At 43.4% G+C, this 20,217-nt stretch overlaps 1 protein-coding gene across 4 annotated transcripts in view; it reads left to right on the top strand.

Moving 5' to 3' along the window:
• The window catches only part of RBM33 (RNA binding motif protein 33), a 109,810-nt gene extending 102,851 nt beyond the window's left edge, over positions 1-6,959 (top strand). For all 4 annotated transcript variants that reach the window (XM_069778199.1, XM_069778200.1, XM_069778201.1 and 1 more), the window contains one exon: positions 158-6,959. In XM_069778199.1, coding sequence (XP_069634300.1) covers positions 158-206 — 49 coding nt within the window. In that variant the 3' untranslated portion in view covers positions 207-6,959. The remainder of the gene's footprint in view (positions 1-157) is intronic.
• Positions 6,960-20,217: the final 13,258 nt, after the last annotated feature.

Genomic DNA, 20,217 nt, shown 5'->3' with positions numbered 1-20,217 from the left:
TCCCTTCAAAAGATTAAATCGGTCTCCTCTGCTCAGTGTTTCTCTTAATCCAATCAAGCATCTGTTTATTAGTGACCTTCCTAGAACCTCCTTGTCTGTTCTCCACCCCTAGAATCAGTTTGAGTACCAGGTTTAAATTTCTTTTAACTTTTAACAGGCACATGATAGATCTGTCCCACATAAACGTGGCACTGATAGTTGAGTGATGTCTGCTGAGAGAAACCCTGACACTAACAGAAGCGTACTGTGGAGCTACATGAGGCACAGTGGCCAAACCATCGGGTTGTGAAACCTTTCAGCTTAGTCTTTAATTGCTATGTTGAACTACAGAAAGCAGCAAGATGTCCTCCAGAAGAGCTGAACTTGAGAGGATCTGCAAAGGTGGAATTTCTGTTCGATTTGTTCATGTTCTGTTGTAACCACGTGGAACTACAGATTTTTTTTCAAAATGCTTTCAATGCATGTAGACACTGTTCTTCAAGACCCTACTGTGTGACCACAGTGACTTGAGAGAGAACGTTTACATCGAAAGATTTAAAAACTTTCTTCATAGCAAAGAATATTTGATAATGGTTGCTCTTATCTTCAGTATGAGGTATTTGAATGAAAACTCACTTTTCTAAACAAAACACATTAGTTATGTTGTATATATGAGAGCACAGAAGGTATTCTTGCGTAGATTTACACGTGGTCTACTTCACTGAATAGCAGTATGCTGAGGAGCTTTGGAGGTGACACTGGAAAAATTGTAGTTTCGATCTTTGTAAATAAGTCTGTCTTTGCATTTTTCTATTCCAACACAGACTTCCATTTTCTCCTTCCAACTCCACTTATTCCGTAAAACCCTATGTAGGAATAACATTGCTGTATTTTCCCTTGGTTTTTAAAAACAAGGATCTTTGCCCTTCAGTAGCATTGTGGGGTAGTGAACTCCAAGTTGTAACTAGGTTGTTTTAAATGATGTTGCCAGATACAAGGAAAAAGAAATATTTGGTGGCTCACTTCAAAAATGTTACACAGGAAGAGTGGCGCATTCCTAATAGCTCTTTTGGGATAGCGTTTCATGATTGCCTTATGCTTTATTTTGATTAGGTTTTTTTCTTTGAGATTTATTTTGTGACTAATGCTGAACCATAAGAAACCCGTAACTGAAAGGACTTGGTTTGATGTGGTGTTCCCGATAAATACAGGACTATAAGGACATTGTGAATCTGCTGGTGAACGTGGCAGTTCCCAAAAATTACGTGCAAATATTAAGGAGCTTATATTTTATTCAAAGTAAAATCCGTAATATTTCCTTTTGGTTAGAACCATCTAGATGGTGTTGCCAAAGGAACAATTTTTTCAGTTACTTCTGAATAAACTTATTAAAATGTCATCTTTATATTGGATTCCAGTTTTTATGAACATTTCCTTAGTTTTTAGACTGTGAGCTTTTGCTTCATCCTTTATTTTAGGAATACTCTTAAGCACTCCACCTACTGTTTGAATGGGGGGGACTTAGAGAAACCTTACAGGTTTGTTAGCTGAGTGACTGCAGAAGAGCACTATTGGTATGTAATGAAACAGCTGCAAATGGGGTCCAAAATAGGCGTGACAAGCATGGAAGGATGAACTAAGCAAGTTTATAGTACCATAGATTTTTTTTTTATTATTTTTTTTAAGATTTAATGGTAACCAAGTCACAAAGACCTGATTGGCTTTCTTACAGTTTTGGTCCAGATTTTCAATTATGAAAAAGTTACTAAAAATAATGATTGAATAATAAATACTGTCAGAAGTCTTCTAGGTAAAACTGCTCTTTGCTCATTGAAATAATACAGAATAATGTGGTACTTTGGAAATACCGCACTGGGAAAAAAATTGAAAGTATACTCTAAGCCCATTTACAACTTAGTGATGAGACACAGTAACATCATGAGAATTTCTGCATGGAAGTGAGTTTTACCCCCATCTGTGTAGTTCCTCATTTATGCATAGTACTTACTAACATCCAGCACAGTTACTATACATAAAGTGCTATTAGTGCTTCAGGGTAGACCCAAGCCAAGGACAGAGAATGAGCTGCAGGTAGGAGGTGCCTGGTGGGAGCCGACCCTGACGACTCATGCGAGGTGATCTGTCCCGTGCTGTTTAATTCCTCACACCGTGAGCACTAGGACCCCTACGCTGCCTCCTCAGGTTATGTAATTTTTATTTTTAAGAAAGAAATGCTTCTCTTTAAAACAAGTCATTAAACAGTTATTCATCCCACTGTTAGGGAGCAGCTTCTCTTTAATGAGAAGGATGGGAAGACATCTCGGAGTGGGGTGATAATAGTGCGTGTCTGGAAATCTGGGTTAGAGGCAAACACCAGACAGGCCAGCAGCTGAGTTCAGCAGTAGGAACATCTGCAGTTGATCAGCTGTCCTGTCAGAAGCAAACATTATTGGGGTTAGAGGGTTTCTTGGAGCCTAAGAATATGGGTTTGATTCAAAAGTCAAAGAAGTTTGTAGAAACGCTCCTGCTTTGGGTTTTGAATCCATCCCAAAGAGGCTGAGGTTCAGCCAACTTAAGTTTTAAGAATTTTTATTCAGTTGGGTTTTTTAAAAAAAAAATTTTGAGACAAATATGTGGCTTTGGAATAAAGACATGAAATTGCCTCAGATCTATTTAAATGTAGGAGGCAATGTAAGCAATGCCTGTTTAATGACTAGATGCATCCTCTTTAAAGGTGGTTGCAGTAGATTGTTGCTTGTGCATAGACAGAGTATGGGCAGATCGCTGGTGGTGATTTTAGTTGATTATTGCAGTACCTGGCTATCTTACTATATGTAAACATACTATATGTATGTATGTCTATATGCATTTTATTATACACATACATACATACTCACGCCCTGTGTCGTTACCATATCTCTCTAATATCTTAAAAAACTCAGTAGCAAAAGTAGCAATTAGGTGAGTCATTTGTTAAAATGTTTGTGTTTCGTTAGTTCTCAAATCCTAACTTACAAGTGAATCTCTTGGCAATGATCAGTTTGGGTGATACAGCTCTTTAGATCCATTTGTTGTCTCCTCCCAAAAAAACCCAAAGGAAGTAGAGGTAAAGCTAGACTGACGTGTTCTTGCCATGTTCTCTTTCAGCTCATAGTTAAATCCGAGCATCTTAAGTTTCTTGGAAGATCTGTTGCAACCATTATCTTGTTCTTTCTTTATCATGCGTTCAAAATACAATGCAAAAAAAAAAAAAAAATTAATGTAGTATGTAAATATTGACCTTTTAAAATTAAAATGTTACTCAGAGTGCTTACAGTCAACCACATCTTAGCTATTTGTTAGTTTTTTGTGTCGTCTTATCTAAGTTTAATGGATATAGTTCCATAAATGTTGATGTGTTTTTGTGTATATCTTCAAATTTTTATAAAGATGCTAGTAAGTCAATACATATATCCTGATCTGTGTATTATTTGTTCACAGTTTTTATTAGCATAGTTTTATAATGATTTTAATAGGCAACTCCAGTAGGTGATTATATGGAGCCAGCTTTTTTTTTTTCCACATTATTTTGTTTTCATCTTGTAGCACTGGAGAATTCACTTTATAACTAATCATATTTTGCCTTGACTAAAAGATTGGATTGGCCATATGATCTGTGGTATTTTAGTAGAATGTTCTACTTTTTTTTTATTTAAAAAAAATCTCTGTCCTTCAACTTTTGAGGGTAAATACAGTGCACTGTCAGACCAAGGCATGGGGTTTCTAAGGTTTGTTCCATTGTGCTGTACAAGTACAAATTAGGTCTGTCATGTAATATTGTTCTCAAAAGTTTGGGATATTTTGGTTTTACACGTAATTCAAGTTGGTCATGTAACACCTTGGTTCATCACAATGTTAGCAACTGATGTGGCACATATACTGTATGAGGGAACAGTGTGCAGTGTTGGAAAAGCTTGGTGTCGTTGCTGCTAAGCAGGAGGAGGACAGGTCTGTAGCATCTTCATAGCTGGAGCTGCTGCCATGCAAATGTTTATCTCTAAGTAGTGGTAGAGAATAAATTTAGACAGGGATATTTTCTTGGCCCACATACATCTCCAATATGACTTCGAGAAAGAAGAGTAAATACTGGCACCCCCTCTGTAAAGTATTTTCAGATATCTAGTTTATTCCTCAGTTTAAATCTGAAGATTCACTTCAGATTTCCAAATTTCTGTAAAAAAGTCCTTCTCACCATTAAAATGCCAAGCAGACGGAGCATTTTAGTTCTTTGATGTTAGGTTTCCACTGCAAGGACATAGATGAGAGATTTTTTATTTATTTTTTTTTTATAAAACCGTAGGTTATTTCAGAATAACCTTGAGGGTCTTCATCATTTTTTCTTAACATTAGCTGCTTGGAATAAGAAAAAAACCTTTTACTTGGTGCTGAATTTTTTATACTTTTTTAAACATAGTATCTTTTATCTGTTTAGCTTGAAGTAGTGCAGTTTTCCTGGAAGCTGCTGTAGGCGCTTCCTATCGTTGCACACAGTAACTGCGTGTCTGTATGTGTGTGTGGGTGCGTTGCCCTCATAGCTGGGGCGGGAGGGTGGGCGGGAGGGTGCGGGGTTTCATTTCTTGGGTTTTTTTTGCCTGTTTTTTGTCTAACTTGGGAGATATCCTGGATTTGTTCTCTGGCGTAGTATTGTGTTGTTCTTGTCCTTCGCGCAGTACTGTGTTTATGTGGGTCGTGATACTCAAAGGTAGAAATCTGGGTTTACCTGTTCACTGTCAAAAAGGCATTTTTGTTCAGAGACACAAACCTTTTTTTAAATTATTTTTTGTGCTTTTATTTTTTTTAGCAGCATGTTGGATGGGAAATTAAATATGAAGGAAACAAATTGAACAGGTTGCAGAAAGTTAGCTATATTATAAAGGTCATTTAGGGTAACAGAGGGTTTTTGTTTCAATGTTACCTTAAATCATGCCTTAACCTCTAATTAATTTATAAACGTAATACTTGAAAGTATTTTATCTTCAATTAGTATCAAATCCTAAGGATTTTATGTAAGGTTTTTTGTAACCTGATTTTTAATCATCGAGATGACTTATTATCCACATGAGCACAGGGTCTTGTGTACAAAAACACTGATTCATATTGGATCCTTGCGTATACCAACTTCTGGTATAATATGGTTGGGAAGGATCATTTTGTTCTTTATAATGCTGCTTTTCACAGGGTTGGGGTTTTTTATTAAAAAAAAAAAAACAAACAAACAACAAACCACCTCCATTTTCTACTTCTGTGCTTATTTTGGTGGAAAGTATGGTCCTTATTGCGCTAAAGAAAACCTCAAGGGGAAAGTTAACCTCACTGGGTCTTTTAGGTGCCTGTGTTGTTTTCTCACTTCTTGGTTGGATGCACTGATTTTTCTAACTAACTGGAAATGGGCTTTATATATACACTGTTTTTCAACAGGTTACACTGCTTTTACTTAATGTAACAGCACTCGGGTTAAGCGATTTTTACCATCTAAATAATTTTAAACAGTATTACAGATTAAGAATATTTTTGTAAAGAACCTGTGTACCTTTAAATGTAGGTGTATTGCAATGTTGTGTGTAGTCACTTGGAAGATCACAATTCAAAACACAGCTGTATTAATGTTATGTTCATTCAGTGGTTCAGGATTTTCTTTGTATGCATCTAATGGTTTTTAATATGCACTGTATTTTTTCCTAGTGTCTGTGAGGCTGACTTTGGAACCTTAAACTTTTATTTCTATTTATATAATAACAAAGCCATTTTTTTGCAGGATTTCTTTTTCAGACAGTGAAACGTCTTTCAATGGTTTAACTTCTAATTAATGCACATTTTCACTTGCAGATACAGCAAAGACAAGACACTAACATTCATTTATTCACAGCTGATGCTCCATACCATTGCATACAATTTTTATTGATACACAGTACCCTTAGAGTAAGTCAACTTTCTTTTTTCCTGTGGTACCCTTTTCTTCTGCCCTATGCTTTACCTCATTTCCATCTCATTTGCCCCCAGTTTTCCATTCCCACAAGGATTTTTGTGTCCTTGTTATGTTTCTGCTCTTTTCACTCCCTGTTGCTCTCTCCAGACCTCCTCCTATCTGAGTGCCTTGCATCCAATCTTTCGCTCTATTTTCTGTTCTTATAGCTCTTTTGAGGATACCTGAAGCCTAGATCTCCAACCCTGAAAGCACATCATACTGTACTTCTCTTTGCAGGCTTTGATATATAAAGTTGAGCTTCCTTTTACAGGTGTGACATCTTAGGCACGCTGCCCATCCCAAAGCACTGGAGAAGCATTGCTTAACAGTTTTGCTTTGCAGTTTTATCCATATTGGAGAGTTAAAACATTTTGCGTACATGTTCTAGCATTTGTGGCAAGCCAGGCGAAACAGGATTAACAACTCTTTTATCCTTTTCACTTTTTCAGGAGTTCTGTTCTTGAATTCAGTGATAGTAATAGCACTTTTTTGTACTGCCACGTAGAAATACGAACACTGTCGACACAATTCTACCTCCTATTACTATTACTGAATGTGATCCTTCCTAACCTGTAAAGTCTTAAACACTGTATATATTTGGGTGTTTTGAGAATCACTTCAAATGTATTGCTTTAATCTGGATTACGGAGTTCGTTTATTAGCGGTTCAGGATAAATTCAACAGCCGACTGTATCATACTGACTCCACTGGGAGTTCATCTACCTCATGTTTTCTGCAGCATCATCTTCACAAGGTGTTTACTACTAATTTTTTGAATGTAATACTGAACTATACCAAACCCTCCGCTCGCATAAGAGATCTTTCTGTCCTACCTATTTAAGCGAATGTAAAAATGGAAACACAAAGACAATCTCATGTACAAATTTTTTTACATGTAATTCCATGTTTAAAGTGTCAACATGTAAATATATTTATTGTACCTAAAATATGTCAATAAAACTTGATCTTTATCATATTTCCTCTGTTGTTGCTTGATGTACAACTTGAACTTCAGACTTGTCAGAAAAAGCTTCACATACCGTATTCTTTTACCATTTTTTTATGGTAGCATCTCTGGGCCCCTACTTTTACATCAGCATCATAGCATGGTGTTCTTTCAGAGCTGTGCAAAGGTGCCCCAGGTGGAAAAACAAGTGACTGAGGATAGGTGATGGTAAAAGGGGCTTGTGCTTGTGTGGCTAGTTCAAAGGGTCTGGAGGCTAACAAGGATCTCATAATATAGGCATAGGAGGAAAGCTTGTAAGTGTAAAAGCTTTTCTGCTTGTTTTCAGCACTGCTAACATGTCTAATAAAAGATCTCTGCTTGCCAATATTGCCTATCTTGGTTTGATGATGCTAAGAGGAGCTCTTAGCAAGCTCAGTATGGTCACCATCAATTATATTCTGAACACAATTATATCAACATAAATGGACACTAATTCCACTTGCATATTGTGTATCAAGAAAAGAGGTCAGAATCAGCTGCCTTGCACTTTGTAGGGGTTTTTAATAGTTTTTTTTAAATTATTCACAAAGTTAAATGTAAAAAAACCCACTCATCCCTTTATAACTCGCCTGGAAGTGGCTACCTGTGATCCAGCATATACATTTTCAGTGAAACATTACCAGCGTCTCACATCATTACTGGGGGTAGATCTCAAGAGAACATCGTTACCTGGGGGCAGAGTAATGATACCGCAAGTTAGTTGTTTCTGCTTGTACCCCGATAGAGGACATATTAGTGACCAGCAACACAGTGACCTTAGAAAGCTCATCAAGGTAAAAAAAAAAAAAAAGCCTCTGATGCAGTGATTTTTATAGTCAGCAATGTAAGAATAACCATCTTTGTAAGCAAAGTTCCACCTTGGTTTTCAACTTGTGATTTTGTTTTGAACTGACAGTACGAGCACGCTGTAAATATCCATCTGACTGCAGCATCACCTCTTCCACATCTCCTCTACAGAAAGCTCCAAGCAGAAGTAAACTTCACCAAAACCCCCCTCAAAACCCAAACCTGATGAGTTATGTCTCCTTGCTTCTTTGTACCTTCTTTCCCTGCCTCTGTCGATCTGCAGTCTTGGGGCACAAATTTGTGTTTTAGTGAAGTTGATGCCCCACTGAGCATCAGTTCAGCAGTCCACTCTTGCAATAAACTGAATGGATTAACCATTGCACAGCACAGGGGGGAAAACAAGTTCTTTTTGAGAGCACAGGTTAGGTTTGGGCAGACGAGTCTGTGTGGTCTTAAGGAGTTAAAATGTCCTGGTGATGAACTTACAATTTTGTAAGATTTCAGGATTCATGCAGGGGTGTGCTTTGAGAATTAGAAGGCTGACAACTGCAAAGTGATGGAGGAAATCAATGGGGCTAAAAACTAGTTATTGAAGGGATGGAAAGGGAGTGGCCAAGGGAGGTACAAATAAACCTTTAAAATAAAATTTGAAGATGCCTACTGGAGTGCTTCAAAAATTGGTCTTGATTGATCTTCATTAATTTGTAATGATTTGAGCAGGAAGAGTTGGAGTGTGCTCACCAAGCATGTTGGGAGTCGCATGAGGGAGGCTCCGATGAGGAGGAGGATGGGAGCATCTTAAAGGAATTGAATGAGCTAGAGAATTAGAAGTGCGATTAAATTTAATCTTGCAAAGTGCAAGAGCACGCACTCTGGTATTAATAAATAAGGATTTTTGCTGTAAAAGTCAGTGAGAAAAGAGAAGGAGCAGTGAATTAATTGCAGAGACCTGATCTACAGATGTGGTGAACTATGAGAAAAAAGATGACTGCCTTTTTAGGATGGATGGGTCAGGCACTCCAGAATTGAACTCTTAGCATGTGTATATGTAGTATGAAGATTTAGTGCTGGACTTCAAAATGGCAACACAATCAACCACCTCCCTACTGCCTTAAGTAGAACCCCTCCTATGAATATTTATTTTAGGGAGCATTTTTGAATGGTTCAGCTATCGAAGACTTTCTCTGCTTTTGCTCTACATGTTCAGCCTTTCAAAGACCAGGGCTTAAGCTACGGAAAACATAGTTAGATGGGTGGGTTCAATGAGAATTGACTGGTCACACAGTGCCACTGCTCTTTGGCTTCAAATGTCGATTCTGGTAACTGCTGAGTATACATTAAATATTTTCACCCATCTGTGCTGGTCTGAAAAGATCCCAGGGGAAGGTATGCCTTCAACTGGTGAAAAATTAAAGATGCTGGCCAGGGAAAACCATTCTGTGGAGATGCGGTCGGCATTGGGGGTGCTTTGGAGAGGACTTGGGAGCTGAGCATTTCCATTTCTTCTGACTGTAGTCCTGTATTCCACTGATTGTTAGCTAATTAACAACTACTTTTCATTAAATTACTGATGACGGGATTCTGCTTCCATAAGAAGGATTTTAAGACAACAGCGAGCGGACGGACTAAATAGCCCAAGCAGCCTTTTCCAATCCTATTTTCTTGGGTCACTTAACAAATTAGGCTGTGTCTTCTGAAAACTAAATATTCCTGTACTGTATCCCACCATCTTTACTTGCAGCAAAGCTAGTAAGAACAGAGGGAGAGGGTTTAGGGAGACTTTTTACTTCGTGCATCTATGCAGTGAGTCAGGTGGATGACACCATGCTCTGTGCCTTCCACAGCCTTAGTTAACGTGGATCCCACTCTGCAGGGCTTGTGGGCTGGGGAAACAGGTAAAGAAAAAGGCAGCTGTTCCATTTGTTTTGATAGTGGTCAATTATGGCAGGGAAGGCTGGGGACTTGAAGCTGCTTTTTCCGAGATGACATCACAGGGAGTTTGGGCATTTTCTCAAGTATGAAGTGTCTAGTGCTGCACAGAGCAAAATGGTCCTGGGTCAGGCACTCGTGAGCGTAGGGTGCTCTCAGGGTAATACTTATGTTAGTAGTGGTGGCTGGTGTCGAGTATTTTGCATGCAGGCAAAATCTAGTTGACGAGCATGATCTAATTGTTAAAAAATTACACTATCTGAAAACTAACACTTTAAGAAGAGTTGATAGCAAATCAAATTACAAGTAACACTCTGAACGCTTGTCATCAGAATCCTTACTACTTTGTGCTTAGATAGGTCTTTACTAAAACAGAGGGGCTGCTGTGAATTTGCTCCGGGATGGATTTAAGATTTCTCTGCAGATACTCAGTGGCCCTGATATCTGCCTATTCTTTGTCACTTCCTATCATTTGCTTTTTCATCATCATTATTATTATTATTATTGTTGTTATTAACCTTATTATTGAAATTGGGGCTTCTGCAAACAATAGCTGGGTGCAAAATCTGGGTCCTAGGGAAACAATTGGGATTTGGTCGGTGGAGCCCAGGGTACTGTTAGAGAACCCCTGCATTGTAAATATGTCCTTTTTTATTTCTAGCCTGGATTTTTGTGTGACAAAACCAGTCCTGGAAGCCAAACCCCATTTAACTGAAGGAGGAGGTCATTTCTTTGTATATTCTCCATCTTAAAGACTGCCACAAACTGTTCTCCCTGGAAAGCGATACTTACAGTTCCTACTGCTATAAACCTTTCAGACTGTTTAAAGGTGCTACCTTACTGGAAAGGGCTTGTTTTCGTTCACTAAGGTCAGGAAAATTCATGGATCGCATCAAAACAGGGAAGATGCGGTTGTTCCCAGGTCTTCCCTGCGTTACTGTTAATCAGCCGTATCCAGAGGGAGGATGCACGTCGCCTTTAATGGGGGTGAGGAGCAGGAGGAATGTAATCATCCCTCATCAGCGAGACCCTCAATCACTGCACTTCAAACAGCTGGGGGTATGTAACCTCATCTTCATTTGAAAATTTTAGTACCTTTTCTCTTAGCCACCTCCGTTTTATGCCTTTTTTTTCCCCTCATAAATTTTTATGATTTTTTTTAAAGGAGAATTTATGGGCAAAATGGCAGAGACCGTGTGAAATGTGGAAGAGCTAAAAGGCTGTCACGGTGGTAAATGAGGCTAAATGGTTCTCTACCACCAGCTGTTTAGAGTTCAGTGATTGAGTCTAACTGACAAGAAATAATTACCCCCTCTCAGAGAGGTGAAATGGGTCCTCACACTGTGAATGCTGCTGATGAAGGGGCTGTCCCGGGAGAAGGCAGGATCCTTTCCGACAGTTTCTATGCCTACATCTTGGTTGCTTAAACCCCTCACGAGCATCTTGCACTAAGGTTTTTCTTGTACGTGGTGATGTCCGTCGGTGACTCAGCGCATCTCTCCCGTCCGTCTGGTCCCAGGGAGGTTCAAAACCTTGACACAACATCCTCTTGCAGGGATGAGCCCAGAGCCAAAATATTCCCTGCATTATTGATTAAAACTGGTGAGTGTCTCTTAGCCCTTTTTAATTCAGAGCAAGAGCCCTTGTGTTTCTTATTGCAAGGATGTGCATCAGGATCTAAAAGCACCATTTTTTTTTTTAACTTCTTTTCTAATCAATCACAGGGAACAAATATGATGAGTCCATTTGTTTGCAGGCTGGAGAGGGTGAATACCTTGACTTCAGTTGGGGAAGGAAAGGACTTACAGTGCCCCAGTGTGAAACCTGCATCCTTGCAGGTCATGTTGAAGCCAAATCCTTTTTTTGTTTGCTTTTTTAACACAAATAAAACCCTAAATATTTTGAACATGCAAGAAGCATAAAATGAGACACAAAATAAGCATGATGGTGATGGCTTAAATGCCACTGTGTTTCTCTGGCTTTATTAGTTATGTTACTGCATTGATGAGGGTGCAAATGCTTTGCATACATCAAAACAGATGACTAAATTGATTATTATTACACAAGAGCCTGTCCAGGGTTGTGCTGCGTACTGCCCAAGCAAAACCAGGTACCATCTCAGGTCAGCTCAGGAGGGTGGGAAGATGCTCTGGCCACAGCATGACAATGCTCTGTCACCATCGCTCATCTAGTTCCTTTAGAAGATGATGACCACGGTCACCAGATGGCTGCCGTGAGCCACCATGGTGCAAACAGGGCTTGGTGGAGCCTCAGCAGTGAAGAAACAACTCGGTGAGTCTCTACATCGGTCTCTGTTTCATTACTCCTAAGTGGCTGTTTCTGATGAGACTCTGCATTTTGAGATGAGAATTTCACCCAGGATACGGCTGAGGTCCCGTGGGTTGTGAGAGGCCATTTAGTGCATATGCAGCGCCTCACCATTTTGGCTTTCTCCCGATGTGAGCTGCTGCCCCCTTAGCTTCTTCCCGCTGGGTTTGGTCTCGGAAGGAGATGGGGTGGGCACCGGTGACAAGGCAGCACGCTAGAGAGCACCGAGCCTCACGGCCACCCCAGTGAGAGCCCCTGGCCGACACCGGTGGTCTCCATCACAGGGCGCATCTCCACCGAGCTGGGGGAGAGCAGCCGCAGCGTCATCCGAGCATCCTCTCCCTGCCACGCTGGCGGCGTCTCTCCGTTTCGGCAGGAAAGGAGCCACTCGTTTTTCTTTGCTGGGAAAGGAAAGGGTTAAGAAACATATCTGGGAGCTGCTGCATCCTCACTTTTCCCGCTCCTCCCATGGGAACGGTTAAGCAAAGCAGGTGGTTTACTGAGCACAGAAATACTTGTTTTATCGAAAGAGTATAAATAAATACCCCCCAAAGCCTAAAGATATCCCAAAAGAATCCAAAAATCCTACCCACAAAACCAGCCACCCCACCTGTCCTGGTTTCAGCTGGGATAGGTTTAGTTTTCTTCTTAGTAGCTGTATAGTGTTTTGGATTTAGTGTGAGAATGACATTGATAACACACTGATGTTTTAGTTGTTGCTAAGTAGCACTTATCCTGAGTCAAGGATTTTTCAGTTTCCCATACTTTCCCGGCAAGCAGGTGCGCGAGAAGCTGGAAGGGAACATGGCCAGGACAGCTGACCCCAACTAGCCAAAGGGATATTCCGTACCGGAGAAGATCAGGCTCAGTAGATAAACTGGGGGGAGTGGGCCGGGACAGGCTGATTGCTGCTCAGGCATCGGTCAGCAGGTGGTGAGTAATTGCATTGTGCATCACTTGTCTTTTCTTGCCTTTTTTTTTTTTAATTATATTCCTTTTCATTACAATTATTATTTTTATATCTTATTATTATGGTTGTTAGTATTACATTTTCTTTTTACTTTAGTTATTAAATCGTTCTTATCTCAACCCACAAGTTTTCCTTTTTTTTTTTTTTTTTTGATTCTCCTCCCCATCCCACTGCAAGCGGGGAGGAGCGAGCGAGCAGCTGCGTAGCGCCTCGTTGCTGGCTGGGGTTACACCACGACAGTCCTTTTTGGCGCCGAATGTGGGGCCTCTTCAGCAAGTGTCACCTCCTCCTCTGGCAAAATTCCAAAATCTTTGCCCTCTGGCCAGTCCATGATCAATTCCAGAATTCCTGGGTGACCGGGGTTTCCTATTCGAGTCTGGTTTGTGATCAGCGCAGCCCGCTTACTCCATGTAGCATCAGTTGTGTGCTGTGTAGAAGGGACCTTTCCCTGGAACATCCAGCAGTCGGGGTGCTAAGAGGAGCCATGTTTCAGCACCAACCACTTCTGAGGCATCTCAAACTCCTTCATATGCTGCTAGTATCTCCTCTGCAGTTGGAGCAAGCCTCGGATTCTCGATATCCCCAACTCCAAAACCCCAGGGATCGGCCTCAGGTCTCCCCGGGTGCTTTCTGCCAGAGACTCCAGGTAGGGCCATTCTCCCCGATTGAGGTATAGAGCAAATTTTTAACATCTTATCCTGCCCATGAATGAAAAGACCCAACCAGGAAAGGATTCTGTCTTCCCATCCACTATCGGTGCCTTGCAAGCACACGTTCATGGTCACCAGCGGTTGCCCAGCAGCTCTCCCAGCTTCACGTCTGCTAAAAAATAAATGCTGAGGATGGGACTCTCCCTTTGTGAACCCATGTTGGCTGTGCCTGATGATTGCATTATGCCTTAAATGCCTTTCAATAGCACTCAGTATAATCTTCTCCATAATTTTTCCAGGAACTGAGGTTAGACTGACAGGTTGGTAGTTCCCTATCTTCCCTCACGCCCTTCTTGTAAATGGGAATAACACTGGCTAGCTCCCAGTCAGCAGGGACCTCCCCAGAGTCCCAGGACCTTCAGTAGATGATCGAGAGGGCTCCTGCCATAACATCCACTAGCTCCTTCAGCACTCCGGGATGAATCCCATCAGGCCCCATGGACTTGTGAACATACGGCCGATACAGCGGCTCCTTTACAATGGAGGAAATGAATCAGACCCAGGATTTCCAGCCAAGGGGGCTTGGCGGCAGGGTGAGGAGTCGGGTGAAGGCGATGCTCACCCCAGGGATGAGGAGGAGACCTGAGGGAAGGTGAGAGGGAAGGAGAAACCTTCAATACCGAAGGATGCTCCGGGTGACCAAGCGCTCCGGTGCAGAGACAACCGGAAAGAAATGAGTTTTTCTCCTTCCTGGAAAAAACAAGTGGTTCAGGGTTTATTCCACTTCAGGCTTTTTCCTTTGTACCCAGCCGCTTCTGTCCTTTCTAAAAACTCCTTTGCACAGCAGAGGAAGGGGTTGGGGTGACAGGAGCCCCCAGCACACAGCCCCAGCCAGGGTTTGAGCCGCGGTACAGCAGGGAGGCTCAGCCGGTGGGGAAACACGGGGCCGTTCTCACCATACTCCGGACTGTCCTTAAATCCCCATCTCCAGGAGCCGTGTTATCAGGACCCACCTTCTTACAGGCTCCTGTCCATGGGGCCAAGGTCTTGAAGGGGAGCATTTTGAAACATCAAAGACCTGAAAGCAAATGAAAAAATGCTGACATGCTCTATTCAAATCCCCATGGTTTTTAAAAGTGCAGAGCAGGCAGTGGAAGGGATGGGAACCTTCTCCATGAAGGTGATATTTAGTTACAAGATATTTGGGTTTGCTTCCTGAATGAAGGTGTGAAGTTACCCATGACAAGAAACATGAAAGCCAAGCTTCACAAAAGTCCTCAGGTTTTTTTTTATTAGGTTGCCTTATGTTGGTGAGTGTTTTAAGGGAGGATGTAGCGGTGTGAGAGCAAACGTCTGCTGCCAGCTCTCTAGAAGGTATTAAGAAAGGTGATTTTTGGCCCTGGTTGCAAGGACTCATGCTGGGCATGATGGTACAAGGGCTTTTCTTCTTCCTCAACCTCGTAAAGTTAAATAATTAGGTCTGGTATATGTCCATCAACCACACCTTTGCCCATCCCCAGGCCAGCAATTCATGATGCAATTCCCACAGGCACAGGGAGAAATTCTTTCCCCAGGACAGCACCTCCGGCTCGCTTCCCAAACCCTCTGCCCTGTTTGTGCTGCCTCTTCTAGCACAGGCAGTGGGATGGGGGGAGCCCCAGCTCACCTGGGAAGGGGTCCTTCCATCCTGAGAAGAGCCTGAGCCCACCTCTAATCCATTTTGTGGATTAGAGAACCATTTCAAGTGCTTACCTTCCCCTTCCTCCTCCCATCTCGACAAGATTTCATAGACCCACATGGAGCAATGGGGTGGGCAGAAGTGATGCTGGGCCACTGGGGAGGAGTGATGCTGAACGTGGTGTTGGTCATGCTGGAGTTTTGCGTGCTCATGCCAAGCCTAGAGGTGCTGGGAGAGGGGTCTGGGTAGGGGCTGGTGTGCCGAGAGGTGTACGGTGGGTGGACGGGCTGCCCAGCCAGGCACTGCCAAGCTCACTGGGGGCTGGCAGCAGGCAGGGAGAGCGAGGTCACATTTCCCACAGGAATATAGTCCTTGTGCCATTATTAGAAACACCCCAGGGAAACAAAAAAAAACCCAAAGAACCCTTTGTTGCAGTTTTAGACCAGCGTTGTTTACACCAAATGCCCCAGAATATTCTCAGAGAACCAGTTTTAACATTTGATTTTGGAAAGGGCATGAAAAAACCTTAGGTCAGACTGAGCCAGAGATGTAACCAGGCTTGACACCCATTTACAGGAACTAATTACAAGGGTTTGGGGTGGGTTTTGGTTTTTTTCTTTTTTTTCCTCCTGGCATCCCCAGCAAAGTCTTTAGACAGAAGCGTAATGAACAGGCAAGGAAGCAACAAGCTCTGGAAACGCAACCAGCTGCAGTGTGGGGTGGCAAGGACAATGCTCCTTGCAGGACACATCTCCATGCCGTGGGGTGGCCGTGAGCTGGCCACGCTCATGGTCCATGTCAGGAGCCGAGCAGCTGTGACCTGCAACCAAGCAAAAGACCCAGGGAAGGCGGTTACTCGACTCCTGGTGCTGGAGGCGGCAGCGGGCTGGTGCCTGGTGACCTGTGCGTGAGAGGTGACCAGCTGGAGATGCTCATCCAAAGTAACCCTGGAAGAAAACACTCAACTTGCCAAAAACCAAAGTGAGTAAAAAGCTAACTATTGCACCAGGGCATGTGAGCCCAGGTACCCCACACATGCCATGCTGCGATGGCAGAGGAGCTCAAACCCCCCAGCACGGGGACATCCAAACTCAGTCTCGTCCCCCATGCTGCCCTCACTGCCCACCACTGCGGGGCCCATTGCTGGTGTTTGGCACTCTTAGGACAGTTTTTCCTACCTGGAGGAGCACTGTGAGCTGGACAGTGTTTCCACCGAGTCCTCCAGCAAAGTCTTTGCTCCCATCAGCAAGGATGACACTAGAGCTTGGGGAACCTTCTCACCTGAGGCTAAAACTCAGTAAAAGGACTGAGGACATGTAAATCTTGCTGTGGCCTCCTTCGGCCGGAATCATAGAATCACAGAATCATAGAATCATTTAGGTTGGAAAAGACCTTTAAGATCATTGAGTCCAACTGTAAACCTAACACTGCCAGGTCTGCCACTAAACCATGTCTCTAAGCGCCACATCTACATGTCTTTCAAATACCTCCAGGGATGGTGACTCTACCACTTCCCTGGGCAGCCTGTTCCAATGCTTGACAACCCTTTCAGTGAGGAAATTTTTCCTAATATCCAATCTAAACCTCCCCTGGCACAACCTGAGGCCATTTCCTCTCATCCTATCACTTGTTACCTGGGAGAAGAGACTGACACCCACCTCGCTACAACCTCCTCTCAGGTAGTTGTAGAGACCGATGAGGTCTCCCCTCAGCCTCCTTTTCTCCAGACTTATAGAAGAGATCAAGTAGAAAACAATAGTTTAACTCAATTTTGTTGCTCAGTTACAGTGTTTGTGGGATGCAGGAGCCTGGCTGATGAGTGGCAGAGAGGAAGGTTAATGCAGGGAGAAGTCGGAGGAATGAGAAGCAATTGCTGCCAGCGAAACCTCTTTACCTGCTGGTGGATGGCAGAGAAAACCATAACACACCACGAACTGAGTCCACCGAGGCTGTTTCTTCTCTGTATTTGGCAGAGCTGAAAATTCCCAGGCCCTGCTGCTGTGCGAGGCTGTTTTCAGGACCGGTGTCGGCAGGTGGTGCTGGGAGCCAGGGCAGGGCGGCAGAGCATCCCCGGGCTGCCATCCAGGGCAGGGGAGTCAAGTCCTGAGTGTCAGCCTAACCTGGAAAAAGTGATTTGGATGGTAGTGGGAAAGAGCCATAAAACCTGCAATGTGATCTCCATCCTGCTGGCTGCTTTCTAAATGAGCTTCATTATACACATAATTAAAGGAAGAGATTTGAATGCTATTTAGCAGTGGTTTAGGGGTATTAATTTCAAGACTAAGGGCACCTGGAGATTAAATGAATTAACTCACAACCAAATCAGGTTAATTGTCATTTTCTTTACCTGGAGTGAAGCTGAAAAAGGGAAGGGTTTGATTCAATAACTGTGGATATATTAAAGAAAAGCAGGATCTTGAACAGAAAGAAACTCACTATGAGAAACAGTGAATTGGGAACCGGGGTGGACACGAGCAGAGCTGGGCGGCAGCGTGGGCTCCGGAGCCGGGGGGGATGGAGCGGACATCCCCAGTGGGCAGCGGGGCCGTGACTCAGCCACCCGCATTCCTGACGAGGGAAGGGCCCCAGCCGCTCCCCTGCCCTCCCTGTTTCCTTTTGGCTGCCGTTAAATAGACGCCTGTTGTGTAGTTGGATTGGAAGCTCCCAGTTCCTCCCAGGCATGGGTTGGAGAGCCCATTAACGTGGGGCTCGGACCCGCTGCCAGGCACATCGGTCCTTGGAAGGATGCGGAGCAGGGGAAAAGCAAACTCGGAGCCCGGCTCTGTGTGCTCAAGTACAGCTCGCCCTGGAAGCACCCTGCCTGCTAATCAAAGCACTAACCCAGCAAATCTAACAGAAAATGAAGGCCAGCACGACATGCAAATTCATCTTAAATAATTACGGGTTTGCAGCCTCAGCTCTCTCCGTCAGCTGCTTCGGAGCGTTGCCTGGGCTCGGGTCCCGCAGCGGGCAGGACGCGGGGCAGGCAGGGATGCTGCTGAGCACAGAGACAGGCTCAGGGCTGGGAGCAGATATTTGGGGTGGGGTTTTTGCGCTTGAAGGTTTGGCCAGGCAAAGGTCCCTTCATCATACTGGGAGAAACTGGGCTCTGCTCTGACCAGCACACTCTGTTTCTCCACACAGGGTGATGCTCCTGGACAGGAGCAGAGCTGGCCTGTGCCCGCACCGCAGAGGTCATAACTTCACTTCCTAACCCACGTCACTCCAGCCCTTTTTCTGCCGCCACCAAAAATAATGGCAGGCATAAGCGAGCCCTCCCGGGCATCTTATCTGGACGTCCCATCCAGGCATCCAGGGCTGTGGCTCTGCACACCTGCCCCGCAGCTGAGTCTGGAGCTCTCTCCTGCCAAACACCTACCCTCTGGGTTTGACACGCCTGATTTACTAGTGCTTGAATCTGGCTGGATATCTTCAGTGTGACCTGTGCATCTATCTGTCTCTTAACTGCTGCTCCTACACCTACAGGTTAGGCTTGTCAGCCCTAAAAATCTGTTCTGACATACAAGTGCAAGCTAACCACTGCTTTAAATAACAAATAATTAGCTACAGAGATATCCGTGAAACCTGATGAAATTCCTGGAGAGTCGTGATGTATTGCTGACTGCTTATTTTTCCACGACTGGTGCCACTGACCAGGGTTAATGTACACGAAAGATGGGCAAATTTTCAACAGAGGACCCGTCTCTAAGACTTCAGCTTTCAGAGTTCACAACCCCCTGGGTTTCTTCCTGCATCTCTGTCATCATCAGAGTCACTCTAATCCTAAGCAAAAACGTCAACTTCAAAACCCCTTCCTTCCTATGCATATGTGCTGCTTCCCAAAGCTTTTCCCCAAACTCTGGCAGAAATACCCCGCCTGATACCTCCTAGCATCATATTAACTTTTTGCATGGGTGTCCCACATTCATGATGGTTACATGGAGGTGGCTAATGCCTGTAGGACTCATTTCTCCTCTCTTACCTCCAGTTTCTAACAGGAATAACTATTTTTACTCCTTATGTGCACAAGGAGCACTTGTGATTATTCATTTTCACATCATTTCTATTATCTAGTCAAGGTCATCTCGTGCTTCTTGACCAGCATTTTGGTCACCTTTATTGACCATGGCAGCTCTTGTCTTGTCAGCCACCACAGCATACTCCCAAATTTCTGCCAGGGGTATTAGAATAGATGAGTGAAATGATCAATGCTTGAGGAAATCCATTTGTCTCCTCCTTCCATTTTCATGCTGAGACCTTCACAGCCCCTTGTTGGCAAGCCTTCAGCTCGCACCCTTGTTTCCATCTTCTTGGGCTTAGGTAGCATATACTAATGTAACACTGTTGCAAATTCTTCTTAGATCAATTGTTCTGTCTAAAAATAAAATCAAATCGCTGACTTTATCAAAGAACCATTCTACATTAACTGACCCGATCAATCCAGTACTATATATCCCATTTTCTGTTTGGCTCTCTTTGATCCTTCTTTCACCTAAAACCTGTTTCTTGTTTCTGTTTTCTTGTGCAATGCTGGGGTCAAGGTATTTGCTCTGCACTTGCTGAGGTTCCCCCCCCCCCCCCCCCCAAATTAGAGTTTCTACCAACCTTCGCTGTTATCCAGTCACCTGCCAACACAACCAGTTTGATGGATGTGTTTAACACCATTCTTCCTGAACGTGTCATCTCACATGTTGGTTCCCTTCTGCTCTTGGATGGAGAGCAGCAAGGCTTCTTGTCTTAAGGGCATAAAAGAACAAGTTTAATTTCCATGGTGGATGCAGTCATTTTCCATACATACCCTTGTTACCATGAGCCATTTTTTTTGTTCCTCCCATGTTCAGTATCAGCATCCTCCTGGAAACCACAGCAAGGTACTTTTTAAGCCGT

Source organism: Haliaeetus albicilla, chromosome 2 (genome assembly GCF_947461875.1).
Source record: "Haliaeetus albicilla chromosome 2, bHalAlb1.1, whole genome shotgun sequence".
Lineage (NCBI taxonomy): Eukaryota > Metazoa > Chordata > Aves > Accipitriformes > Accipitridae > Haliaeetus > Haliaeetus albicilla.
This window is presented reverse-complemented; position numbering and strand designations above follow the sequence as displayed.